Raw genomic sequence first — 14132 nt, 5'->3', positions numbered from 1 at the left:
AATTCTCAGACGCAGCCAGGGACCCTAAAAGGCGCGAGGAAAACTCTTCCTCCCCTACACGGTTCACCAAAATTATTTTACTTTTCCTTTAGAGAGGTTCTGGAAATAGAAAGGTCTGTCCCATGCTGTGGGAGGGAGGAGAACCCAAGGCATCCTTAAAAGAAAGGAACCGGCCTTGATGTTTCAAAAGATCAGGGAGAAGTGGGGGGGAAGTGAGAAAACAGAGCTGAGGCATGTGAAGCAATTAAACAACTCCCCACATCTTAGAGCAGATTGAATTTACATTTTACTTAAAAAAAGGGGGGGTGGGGGGTGTGGAGTACATACACAGGGAGGAAAACGGGGTGGGAACAACAATGGTCTGAAATGGATTTCTACAATTTTCCCCTACAATGATCCATTCTGACTGCCGGGCAGTATTTCTCCTGCTGGCGGACAATGTTCACAAGGCTGTAGACAAGGGAACTGCCAAAGTTTAGGCCCAGATGGAAAGGAGAGGAAGTTATCATATACAATGTAAGTTTACAATACACGGCATTTTCTTTAAATGATGTAACGCAGTCGCAGGAAGAAGTTAACAATACTAACACGAGAATAATCAAATTTTTGTTATCCATGTACAGCAACTAACTGCTTTACAAAAAAAGCAAAATAATACAATATATCATCACATGTATTTACAGTGTAGTAAATATACTTTTCTGTCAAATTTTACACAAACTATTTACAGGTGAATATACTGCTTTAAAAAAAATTGTGTGGCTGACACGAAGAGTGAATTTTTTTTTTTAGAAGTCCATTGCATAACATTGAATAAGACATGCCTCATGATGCCTGGAGGGCTGGGAGGGGTGTAGCAAACGGAAAGCCAAAACAAAACGGAAAAAGCCTAAAACCCGCCAAGCAGGGAGGGAGTCCTGTGGGGGCGGCAGCTGACTGCTCCTGGGGGTCCTGGCGCCCCTCCTCCTCCCTCCCCCCCCCCACCCATCAGGATTGCACGGGGCTGGCATTCTGTAACGGGCAGGGGAGGGGTGAGTGGATGAAGGGCAGAGCCTCGCCGCTTTCCCCTAGAGCCAGGGAACGGCGTCGCGATGTTGGTGAATAAGGGCGCACCCCTGGGATGGGGCCCGTGATAAAACAGGTGGGTTCTGCACAGCGACGTGCTGAGTCACGTTTGCCTCTTTAGCAAGTCAGGGGAAACATCCACAAACCCCAATTATGATGTTCTTTGTAGAACTCACATTGGATTACGCAAAATGGGCAACTTGCTCTGAACCTCAGATTTCTTGTGTAGATAGATGGTGGTAGGAGGCCTGAGAGAGCGTTTCATTTCTCAGGGGACGAGTACTGGTGAGGCTTAGGCTCATGTTCATTTTAGTTACGTGGAAAGTTAGGTTCTCCTCAAAAGTCAGAAGTTCTCTAAACAAGGTAAATTTTAAACCTTAGGGCGTTCTCAAATTTCCAGGATGTACTGATCAAAAAAGTATTTTTGCAGTTCAAAGAAGGCTCAATTTTGATTTGTGCAACGCTGATCATTTCGTGAGGTACTTCAAGTGAATTCATTCCATTCATTACACTAGAGGGAAATAATGAATAAATTTAAGAAATACCATACCTGGAAAAGTTTGTTATGGAAACATCACTATTTTTTAACAGAAAACCTTTGGCAGTTTCTCTATTTTGATTGGGAGAAGCAGAACAGTGTAACAACACCCACCAACACGCACCGAACCAACCAAGAGGAAAAACATGGAACCACAATGATTAAAGGCTCACATCTGCCTTTTATTCCAGGATCCAAGGAGTCGCGATACCTTCCCAGGAGCACGGGGTCGTGGGAGAACCACGACCTTAACAGCAGCGTGGCATCGGGTTGTTAAGGATCTACCTCTGAACTCAGCTCTAGTCTTAGCATCTTTATAGACTTAGTTGCTCTGTTACTATAAACACTACTCTAACGCAGCCTCTACAATAAAAACACAAATTTAGTTAATTGCACCTGTCTTCAATATTTTCCAACAATTCTATGTCAAAATAACCATTAACTTTAGTATTAACTAAAGTGTTTTCTCCTTTTATTTTGGCAGATGGTTCTTACTTTTCCGAGACTGTAAACAAATTAAAAAAATTAAATTCTTGTTATTTCTCAATATCAAAAGCAATTTTATTTACATTAACATATTACATTGTTACTGTGTGGATAAATGTGAAATGTGTTATATTATTAAAATCAGAACACTTCAATGTACCATTATGTCTTGATTTAGCTGTGGAATTTAATTTACTGAAATCCGCTCATGGAATAGCACTACAGGAAGCTCCCCTCCCCTACGTTTCTTTCCCCTCCCAAAGCCATCACATCGGAACAGATAAAGGGAACCTGGGAATAGGGGGATATTATCTTTTTGTAATAAATACGGTTCAGTTCTAAATTGGAACATCCGGACACTACGACTGTGTTCACTGAAGTCAAATCATTTTGCATACTGCAGGTACCACCCAAAACTTGGGTCTGCATTACCAGGGAAATTCCAACACCAGGATAACCCATACGGTTCAGTATAGCAGCAACTGTTAAGGTCCCCTATTGTCACACGAATGCAGGCCGGCCCGTCCTTTCACAGTGGTTAAATGCAGTTCTATCATATAGAACCCAAATGGTTTGCTAAGAGGATTCCTGATTTTTTCGGAGGGGAGGGGGTGAGATCACGAGACACTTAAAATACACGTCGTCAAAGAAACTTTTGATAATATACACCATACTCTGTGTTTCTGGGAAAGTCATCCGACGAAATTAAAAGCATCAGCTACTCTAGAAGTCACGTACCATTCCATTTTGCTATGGAGCTAATGCAAACATTTACGAAAATGACCTTCAAGGAACAATTTCCAACACTTTGTTCACGGATTACCCTGCTCAGAATTATTTAGGAAAGAAGAGAAGGAGGGGGAGAACAGATCATGACTATACTTAGTATAGTTTTGGCTTACAAAAACAGAAACAACAACTTTCAGCATACTTGAAGGTTAAAAGATAATCAACTGGAGACAAAAATAAACTAGTTTGGACGACGGAGTTTGGATAAGGCCTCAGAACCCGTCGCTTTAATTCGGTAACGTTAAGATATGCGTGGTTATGCTTCCTTTCCTGTGATTATTGCTAATACTCGAGTGTTAGTATTTCTTAAGAACTCATTACAAAACTCTAAATCCCTCCACCCCCCAAAGTACCTTGCCTGTGGCTTTATGGTGTGAAGTCACTGAGGCTTGACGTCCACGGTTCCTTCGGTTTTGTAAGGTAAAAAAAAGTCCACAGCTAAAAGTCAGATGAAACATACCGGGGTTATAGTACTACTTGTCCCATGAACTCCTATCTCGAAAGGTGTGTGAGTGAGACTAACACTTTACTTTGTAGGACGAAGGAGGGGAAAACATAGAAGGCAGAGCTCTGTGCAAATGGCTTTCATAGCTGGCCAGTGGTAGCAGTAATCAAGAGTTCATCCTTTCTCACAAGTGGGACGTTCTCAGTTCAAGCGTCCTGACCTCCCACTTTCTTTGCAGTTGTTCCGAACACCTGCTCACACCAGACACACCAAAAGTAGGAGAACGACAACAACAACAAAAGTTAAAGAAAAAGCAGCATTAGATTTAGGCAATGCTTCCAAGAGTTGATCATCTGGCAACATGGCAGACTCGGACGGGCTCCTCGTGGAACATGAAGTGCAGCGTCACAGCACGGTGGTGAGGGGTCACTGGTGAAGAGCCCGTGTAAGTTAAGTCTGTTTGAAAAAGGAAAGGAAGAAAGCTTCACACGATCTTCTTAATGCTATTACGTTTGAAACTGCCAGCGCTTCTTTGCTTCTGCACCTGGCTTGCGGATCCATGGCGAGTGCGTCCACTGTTACAGTGGCCAGAGGTGGGGGAGAGTTCAACGTTCTCCTTGTCGATCCCTGGAGAGAAGAGAAGCAGCCAGTTACTCTCCCTCCTCTGGTGCTGGGCTCCGGGGCTGAATCTCATGACGGCTAAAGGAGGTTGCAACCTGGCAAATTGCTTTCGCGTATTTCATTGTAACAGCTGCTAGGATGTTTACTCACAAAGACCTTGCCACACACAAAACTTCACATTTTGTTAAGCAAAATTTGCTATCACGGCAGAAAAACAGCATAAGGAAGAAAAGAAAAAGAACAAACTGACAAGTTGCAAGGAAAAGCTAGAGAGGCAGGCGGGCTTGAGCTGAACGAAAGGCTAGCAGCCACCAGGGAAGACGAGAGCTCCTACCACCAAATCATACCAGAAGCTTCCAGCAGAGGTCAGCTTCTAGCCACATTGCCTTACCGGTGTTTAAACACAGAATATACTCTCCAGTTGCAGAAGATACTGAAATTTGTCATTTCAAAGAAAGGAAGATTTTTTTTTTTTTAAATCGCAGTGCCTGTCTCAAAGGAACTCAAATATTTACTGAGAATATATGACAAAGGTTATACTGTAGAATCTTTTTTAAAATACTTATTTTGAGAGAGAGAGTGTATGTATGAGCAGGGGGTGGGGGAGGGGGAGAGAGAGAGGAAGAGAGAGAGACTCCCAAGCAGGCTCCATGCTGTCAGCGCAGAGCCCGACGTGGGGCTCGAACTCACAAACTGTGAGATCATGATCTGAGTGGAAATCAAGAGTTGGACACTTAACCAATTGAGCTACCCAGGTGCCCCTGTAGAATCTTTGCTTTAACCTTTTCAACTCTGGCATATCACTTCATGTTCTGCACCTAAAATAGATGCCATTCGTTTCTTTCACGGAGGAGATTTAACCTCCAGAAACTGGGCCCTACGATGAATTTTATCAACAGTCCAAGCAGTGACTTCATAAAAGTAACCGGAAGCAAAACACAACATAGTTAATCAGATTAGTAAAGATTACAAATTAGGTAACAGAATAGTGGTGACCCTGGGAAGTAGTGACTGGAAGGGGGAATGTGGGTAGTTTCTTGGGGGTGTTGGCAATGTTCTGTTTCTTGATCCGGATGTTGGATTTTTAAGTGTTCACTTCTTAAAAGTTCACTAGGTTGTAAATTTGATCTGTGTATTTTTCTGTGACGCTTCAGCAAAATTTACCAAAATAATTACTGATTATACCCACCTATGGTATAACTTGGTGGGACAGCAGAAAGCTGGAGGGCGTGTTGGCAATTTGTATCAAAGTGCAAAGTACTGGTCGATATTTACGGATACAGAAAGATGACCATGATTTAGTAAAAGTAGAAAAAAAAAAAAAACAAAAAAAGCTGGGAAAACACCTGCCAGAATACGTTATTTCTGGGTAGCGTTAATTCAGGTAATTTTTACCTAATTCTTATCATACCATTTGATTCTTAAAATAAACATGAAATCTGAGGATGAAAAAATACCCACTTTTGGACCCAGGACCATTTCAAGCCAAGAAGGCTTCATGTTACAGAAGACGGACATAGATCCAGACATCTACTTATTGGCTCATGAAAAGGAAGCGAATTTGTGATGACCTTCTAGGAGCCACATATCATTTAGATTTGGCCCTGAATTCCATTCAGAGTGTAAGGCCAGACGTGCACAGGCTCAACAGGGGTTTGCTGTCTCGAACTTGCCACAGGAAGGCGGACACTTGCTAGTGTTTCTTTATGAGAGCGTGCCCCGGGCTGCAAGTCTGAGTGCAGAGTCAGACGGCGCCCCCCACCCCTCCCTGGGAGCCGAGCACAGGGAACCAGCATCTGGAATCTGTCCCGTTCTAACCATGTGTGCAGAAAGGTGAATGGAAGAAAGCGCACCACGGTGTTCACAGAACGCTTCTCTGGGTGACACAATTCTGGATGAGCTTTGTCCTCGTCTGCGTGTTTATTTGCATCTTCCTCAGGCGATTTTTACAAAAATAATAACAAAATGCAAAGAAGGCTGCTCATCATCTCTAGCGTGCCCTGAGCTCTGCAGTGTGTGTTTGTGCGGGCTCTTTCCATTGCCACGCCTGTCTCCATTAGATACGTCCAACCCATTTTTTTCTCCTCTCCATTTCCTTCCTGATGCCTTCTGCAGTCTCCTGCCAGAACTTACTTTCTCTCTCTCTCTCTCTCTCTCTCTCTCTCCTTGCTTCTAGAGGGCATTTGTATCTCTTACAGTCTCCCTGCACCACCAGTTGTGTCTACATCTTATTTCCTCTATGCCCAAAAAAGCAAAGATTATTTATTATTCATTTTCCTTTTCCTTTAGGATCTAGTTGCTATCTTCTTCAGTAAATATGGGCTGAAGGGAATGCTACCAGTTTTAAATGTGATCGCTGTAATTCAGAGCCAAAAAGCGTGCAACCCCTGATCTCGAGGGTGTGGTGTCATATATGGAGTGGAAAAGACAAAAATAATTTTTTTTTAGCTTTTTCCATCCGAAATTGCCATGAATTCAGTGCATATGACCTTCCATTTCCTTAAATCTGCATGGGGCCTACAAGTTCAAGTCCACAGTTCCTTACCTGGGGTCCTATCCTTCATAGAAAGTTAAGATTCAGGCAAAACGAGGATTTAAGAAGAGAAGAGTCTGAAAACAACTGGGAGACAGCCATCAGGAGGAGCTCAGCGTGGGCAACCACGAGGAGGGCCCGTGGCTCTCTGGCAGCAATCCGCCAGCCTGGGGCTTGCTCTCGTGTGCACACCTTTGAGACAGCCTTGCCACTGCTGGGCTGGGCTCACTCCAGGGAGAAGGCACTCGTTCATTACACTGCGAGGGGGCAATGCTTCTGCGGAGGCACAAGGGCCTGCTCACTGATATTCCCAGAATGAAAATCACAGAAGGTGTAGTCACAGACTAAGTCACTAGGGTGAAGGTTTCTCCAAAGAAATACTAAGGATCTTCTGTTTTCTGTCAAGCGAGTAACTTTCAGACCTCTAAATAAAAATTTAAAAGGCTTATTTATTTCCTGTTAAATGTTAAGGATAGAAAGCAAGCTATAACGTTTAGACCTTTACTATGTAAAGAAAAGAAACGGGAGGGAGATGTATCAAAATGTTAAACATTTATAATATGTATAAAACACAGTAAAATGTTAGAGTGGTGGGATTAAGGGTGATTTTTTTTCTCCTATTTTTCTGAATTTCCTCATTTCCCCCCCCCCCCCCCCCCCCCGAATGAGCACCTGTTCCTTTTGGTTAAAAATGTTAAAGTATCACTGACTTTGTCCCATCACCCACAGCCAAAAGCCTCCAGGCTATGTTAGAGGTTGATGTCCTACCTCTGCCCTCATATTAATTTTCATCTCAATTCTTGTTATTGTATGTGTGTTTTCTTCCTACTCGGTGACCCGACTCTACAAGCCACACACAGGTAAATGTGGCATAACTGTTTCCTAACTCCACAGCAAAACTGTTTTACTTTAAAGGAGAAGCTGATATAAACATCTTGGAGGGTCATATGTAAGAAAAAAATCAATTAAAAATGCATTACATTTATACCAGGGTGCAGCATCTCGGAGAAGCCAAGTTAGAACGAAACAGAGAGGTCGTGGTGCCCAGTTCTGGCATTTTGGTTTCCGGTTTGCACATTTGAGAATTTTGGCAGCATTCTTTCTTTTTGCTCTCTACAATGACATCTAGAAACCTCTCTAGACACTGGTGAGGGATCTGGTCTTGGCATCCCAGAGGAAGAACTCTCAGATGGCCAGCCAGACTGCTCAAATGGAGACAGGATCTACCCTCGACCAGTACAGGTGATGCTTTAAATTAGGAAGCAGACCCTGGTGTTGCCCCTCTGAGGCTTTGCAGTCTGGTCTCTCTTAGGCCCCTAAGCAACGGCTTACCCTTCTGACTCTCAGTGGGCACAAGAGCAAAGCTGCCTGAGGTGATAGAAACCCAGAGGCCACCACCTGAATGAAACAAAGGTAAAAACTTGCATGGTCCTGATTTCCTAGTTTCAGTCCCTCCCCCCACCCCCCCCCGCCCCGCACCCCCATATGGGCTGTGGTCAAACACGCAGCCAGTTACAGACATGCAGGACAGAAGAAGCTGGAAATTCTCTAGAGCAGTGTATTAATAAGCACTATGCTTCAATGAATTGTGGTGGTTCCAGATAAAGATGAAATCCTAAACAAAAGGTGTTATTGGCCAGACTTTAGGAAATCAAGAAGGAAAAATGATTACATGACATAATAGTTATTGAAGTTATAAATCTATCTCCTCTGCTCGAACATGAGTTCCTTGAAGGCAGGTATCATGGTTTATATATTTTGACAGCTAGGGATAGGTCTAACCTAACATATAATAAAACACTCCATTTTTAAAATTCACCTATTTTTTTTTTTAAAGACCAAAATGTTTTCCCCAAACTGGAACCTATACTTTCATGAAATAATAAAAGGACTGAACCCCTTTTAGTTCTTGAGAAGCCAAAGAAAAATGGGTTAATTTGTGAGAGGTCACACAACAAAAAGACTAAGAAGTCAAGTCTCACACAAGCTGCACAGGAGCTCTGGTAGGTTACCTGACCCCGCGTTGCTTAGTTGATTACATACGTAATATGGCAAACCTGTCAGAAAAGTCTTAAGACATATATGAGAAGGCAAACACATCAGAGGGCTCATTTATTACAGACAAGGAAGCAAACATGTCAGAAGACCCAGGTTTGAGTCTTGGCTGGATCAGAACCTAACTTTAGGTTTTAGTTCTTAATCTGTCAATTAAGGGTAAGAGTAGAATTGCCTATTTCCAAGGGCTGTTAGAAGAATCAGACAAGATAATCCATGTGAAGACTTCTTGCACACAGATAAGATAACCACTACAGAAATCAAGACGCTCTTGACACCTGAAATAAAAAAGACCACGTGACGTACTAAAAGGAGTATTAGAACAAATGCAGAGGACTCGAATTTTACACTGGAACGTGCATACTAGGATGTGTACTTAGGACAATGGGATTAAGCACAAAACACAAACCTTAGAAGAAGAGGTAACAATAGCTTGTTCTTACGGTATAGTAAATACTTTCGTGGAGACATGTTAAGTCCATGTTTGGAAATATTTGTACTTTAAGCTAGATATACAAACTTGTAACTCTAAGAATTAACAAAAATTTTTATGGACTTTTCCTCAATTGCCATTACTTCTTTTTGTATTAGGTCTAACCTTTTTGTGTAATAGTTATAGGAGAGTAAAAGAAGAGGAGACAGCTTTTATAAATTAAACATAAGTGCATCGCATTTTTTTCTTCTTAGCCCTTAGAACTAAGTACAGGCCGCATTCCTTTTTTTTAAATATGGGGCTAGAGTACACGGGCAGCTTTAATTTGTAAGGAAATATTGGGATTGGGTTTATATTGGTATTGGGGGAAAACAAGTACTTCTAAGCTAGAAACTCTTCCTCAAACGACTTACCCTGCTCTCCCTATTAACTGTCCCTGGGGTGACCCTGCCTGCGTCGGCCCAGGGCTGGGACCGCATGTTCAGTGCTGGGGGCGGCGCAGGGGAGGGCGGGTATAAGCAGCTCCTCACGGAGACAGACTGCACGGCCCCGCAGGCCCAATAAGCACCAGACCTTACAGCGGTGGTGTTACAAGTGCCTCAGGTGCTAAGCCAAACTGTGCTTACAGGGATCGGTGAGTGAAGTCTCATGCCACGTGCCCAGGACGAGCGCGGGGTAAGCGGTATTTCGTGCAAAGCTGACGGAAGGATAGAGTACCTTGATGAGGAAACAGCTGCATGAAAACTGCCGATTTAGAGCAAGGCAGAGAAGCTTCACAGACACGGAATGGAAGGAAAAACAAAAGTGAGTGATGGCCACAGGATTTTTTAAAAGGGTGAAATACGAGTAGGTATGGGATGATTATTATGTTCCCTGGTTTTCAGAAGAAATCAGTTTTGAATTATTGAACTCGGACCATTAATCGCCTCAATATTACACTCTGTAAACAAATGTTAGAACTTCTAATTTTACGGGTAGACATGTTTTTACCACCTCCGTTAGAATAATAATTTTAGTTTAAATCAAGAATTAAACTAAAAAAATTAAATGAGAAATTAGAAATCACAGCAAGCAACTGCTCAGCTTAAATTATTTTTCTCCCTGAAATACAGGATAATAATAACACAGAAAAAGAAGGGAAAAATAATCAAGAGAATGCCAAATAAAGGTCTAGGGATACCACATGCAGTTCCCTAAAACATTAAAATTGTTTCAGAGATTTTAAGTAGTCCCTAGAGAGAGGCCTTTAAGTTTCTTCTAAGAGGGAGACATTTTAAACCTGGTAAACACATCAGGAACGGTAGGGGATCAGAGCTAAGTCTAAGTGTAGAGAAATGGTTTTGACACACTGTTACCGTGCATACAACTGTCAGGGCTACTGGCTAAAGAATGCTTGTAATTCCCAGTTGCTCCACCCAGAAGGTCTGCATTTCAGAAGGAAAGTGAGTAACTTACAGGTTTGGAAACAGTCCCAAAATAAAGTGGAAGGGGTGATTTAAAAACAAAACAAAAAACCCACTCAACCGAACAGGCTTTTGTTCTAAAAAATTCATGCTCCAATACTAAGAGTAAAATAAGCTAATCAAAGGGGGGGGAAGATCCTTTTTCTAGCAAAAACCATTTAAAATAGATCCCATGCTTGTTTGGGTTAAAAAAAATCAATTAACACCTCACATTATCTGAGGTCACAAATACGTTATAAAAGTTTTGTCACGACTGTTACGTGATTCTTCCAAACAAATGTCCCTTTGATCCATCAGAAAACAGTATGAAGTACAACATGGCAAGTCCCACGAAAGAGGCCAAATCAAAATAGTTATCTGTGTGCACTTTACCCCTCTTATTCTGAAATCCATTTGAGGGCAGGTATTAAGTCCTACTAGCTTCCCCGCTTCCTTAGGTCTAAAAGAGTTCCTTGCATGGATCTCTGTAGGACAAATATCTGGAGTTTTGGTTATTTTCCACAGAACACTGTAGTATTAATTTTGCACTTAAAAGCAAAGAACCTGTGTACGTGTAGAATTTGTTAGAAGGAAGTAAAAAATTTAGCTCAAAATCCAATACTGAGTGAGATCCATAGGCAAAAACCGTGATGCCGCTGGTGACCAGGGTCTCTCTCATCTTTACGTGTCCCAGAGTGCCTTAGGGTACACCTCCAAAACGGATGTTCAAATGTTTACTGAATTAAATTACAGTGTGAAAAATACTAGGAGACCTTGGCAGAGTATCAATTAAATTTTAATACACTGGAAGTGGATCTGCTTAATTTCTTTTTAATGAGTACTAATTCCATCTGGATTTTATTTCTGATACACTTGCTCTTTAATGTACACAGAAGATGCCAGGAGACTGCACTTGAAATGGTTATAAAGCACTCAGAACTACGGCTTTAAAAAGGCTTCTTTGCTCAGCATCTACGGGAGCCACTCATGGCTTGGCCTTAAGCAAGACAGAGGGTACTCCTCCCTCCGACCCCCCGTCCCGCCCCCTGCCTGCCCCAACATTTTTAAGTGGATGGACCTGATTTTCTAGCTCTAATCCTGGTTCTTCCATTCAAGTCCAACTCTACCACCCTGGACCTAATAGTGGATTAAAAAATCAATTTGGAATATTCTTATATATGAGAGAGTAAATTCCATGGATTCTCTTCAGGGTTCTCTTAGTGGCATTTGGGAAAATCTGAAGAGGGAAAGTTTTATGTCCATTTGGCTAAAAGGTCCACAGTTAATACAATTTTACATGCACTGAACTCCACCGATGGCACCACCGATGCCAAATTCAATTTCAACTAGGGAGGGAGTCAGAAAACAGCCATTTACACATTTTAAAATATAGATTTATCAAATAATCCTCCTTGTGCTAAGGGGATAGACAAGTGAGCTAATGATAATTTGTCCAGAAGAATGCATTTTCAGAGGCAATTGCTTTGTGTAAGTAAATGACCATCCCTTCCTCAAAAGCTGGTGGTTGATGAATTACCACCCAAAGTTTTTTTTATTTAAGTGAGGTTTAATGTTTTGGAGTGGGAGGGAGTTTATGAATCTCTTACCTAGCTGATTTGACAGCAGAGAAGGCTGGTTGGTGACCAAAAAGAAAATACAGCCGAGTGGCCGACCCTGCTAAGGAACAAAGATGTAGACAGCAGTGCCTTGATCGACAAGGAAAGTTTGCAGCGAAGAGCTGGGCTCTATGCAAATCAGCAACCGTGGCTTTTTGACATAGGGCAACAGAGACTTCACCTGCTTACAGCTCAGGAGACTGGGCGCAGATTAATGTTGGGTAATTTGATGGCAAGCCACATTTGTGTTCCATTTCAGGGGGTGACATCGAGTTTCTTTAAATACTTACGCTTGGGACTTGGCTAATGGGAGTGGAGAGAGGGAAATATTTTGCTTTTTATACAGCCAAACAGCAAAGTTGAAATGCTAGGCTGAGTTAGGAATCTGGGTAAGATTCATCACCTCTTTCAGCCCTTTGATATCAGCAAATTCCACTCCATAAAGAACAGAGGGGACAGGAATCTAAGATTACATGTAGCTAGAGATACAAAGCAGTATACCTAATTACAAATGAAGCATTAACTCTTACAGAGGTAATTCCATAAGAGCAAAAGACAAAAGTGCAGCAATTATATACATAGATAAACCAGGATCCCTTCATAGAGATGAGCCCACAATTGAAAGATAAAAATGGGTTTGTTTCATTGGAGAGTGACATCACTACTGAAAGGACAACCACCTTCTCCAAAAACATGCGGTAAATGAATCTGGTAAACCAAGGACACACGATTTGCAATTGAGAGCTAGGAATTGCTGAACACCACGATTTTACGTAATTAATTCTATTGCTTTTAAAGCTTCAGTGTCCTTTGAGCATAGTGGCAGGTTTCCAGAGTGTGGCCGTCCATTCAAGCAGCCGTCTGAAGAACTACTGGGAGTGACACTCCTGGTTGAAAACCGTGACCAAAAAATTGCTTCTCAGCCTTTTGGCTAAGAGTACGTATAAAACTAACAAAAACCATACATACTATTTTCTGATTTTTATAAACAGTTCTAAATAAGAGGTTGCAGGGTAGGGCTATTTTTTTTTTTTTTAAACCAATACAGGATATGAGCAATTAATCAACTAGCAGGGGAACCTGTACTGTTACCTTTATTCTCAATCTGATTACTTTACTGTCTCCATTAGTGGGCAAAGATGGGCAGAAATCTCCCTAACAATTAGTCCGGGCGTAAAAAACAAAAAAGAGTTAATATAAAAACAAACAATCATTTTGACAGGTTTAACACCACTTTAGTAGCCCAAGAGCCAAAAGTTTGATGGAAATAGACCAAACTTTAAAAAAACAAGAGGACAGTATAGACAGAGTCTACACATTTCTGATTGTCATTAACATTACAAACAACAAGGAACCCAGAAAACAGCCCTACAGAAGAAAAGGAGCGGTGGACTTAGGGTGAGGCAGGTGGAAGTAATGAGACAGCAATAAATAGACACATAAACGAAAGAAAAAGGGAGATGAAGGGAAGGAAGAAAGGTGATGGATACGTCACAGATACGGAAGACAATGTATGCGGTAGAGCACTAGCCTTGGTTCTGGAGAAGAACTGCGTGATAAAGCAATTACCTTCACTCTTCTAAACCTTAATTACCCCATCACCCTCAACCCTGGCGGGCCTAGAACTAAATTATCTCTGTAGTTCTCCTTAGCTCCCAAATGCTAAGATTTGGAGGGGATGGTGATGGTGAGGGAAAGAATTCAGTGGCTGGAATATCTAGAAGAAAGTGTATTTTAAGTTTTTCCCTGGCTTTAATGGTTGGAACACTGACAATGGGTCAAGATCACAGGCATACCCTAGGGCAGTGCCTCTCACACTCCAGTGTATGTAAGGATCACCCAGGGTGTTTATTAAAGCAGACTGCTGGTGGGGCCCCACTCTTGGACTTTCTTACGTAGGAGGTCTGCAGTGGGACTGTAGCACCTGCATTCTAGGGAGCTCCCAAATGACGCTGATGCTGGTCTAGGAATCACACTTGGAGAAACACTGTCCTCTGGAATAAGGGACACAGGGCAAAGGAACATGGTTATATGCGGAAGGGAAGTTGGCCAGATTTCTTTTATTTCTTGGAGGAAAAAAGAAATGCAGTAAGGTGACTGATAAATAAA

General features: G+C 42.0%; 1 protein-coding gene across 13 annotated transcripts in view; it reads right to left on the bottom strand.

Annotated features, from left to right (window-relative positions):
- Positions 1 to 268: 268 nt before the first annotated feature.
- The window catches only part of NF1 (neurofibromin 1), a 247496-nt gene continuing 233632 nt past the window's right edge, over positions 269 to 14132 (bottom strand). For 7 of the 13 annotated variants that reach the window (XM_043583640.1, XM_043583636.1, XM_043583637.1 and 4 more), the window contains one exon: positions 269 to 3950. In XM_043583640.1, the coding sequence (XP_043439575.1) occupies positions 3808 to 3950 (143 nt within the window). In that variant the 3' untranslated portion in view covers positions 269 to 3807. Of the gene's footprint in view, positions 3951 to 13918; positions 14018 to 14132 lie in introns of all 13 variants that reach the window. The other 6 variants (XM_043583631.1, XM_043583632.1, XM_043583628.1 and 3 more) reach the window with 1 other exon arrangement.

This window comes from Prionailurus bengalensis, chromosome E1, assembly GCF_016509475.1.
Source record: "Prionailurus bengalensis isolate Pbe53 chromosome E1, Fcat_Pben_1.1_paternal_pri, whole genome shotgun sequence".
NCBI lineage: Eukaryota > Metazoa > Chordata > Mammalia > Carnivora > Felidae > Prionailurus > Prionailurus bengalensis.
Note: the sequence above shows the minus strand (reverse complement) of the source record. Positions and strands in the feature narration are given on the sequence as shown.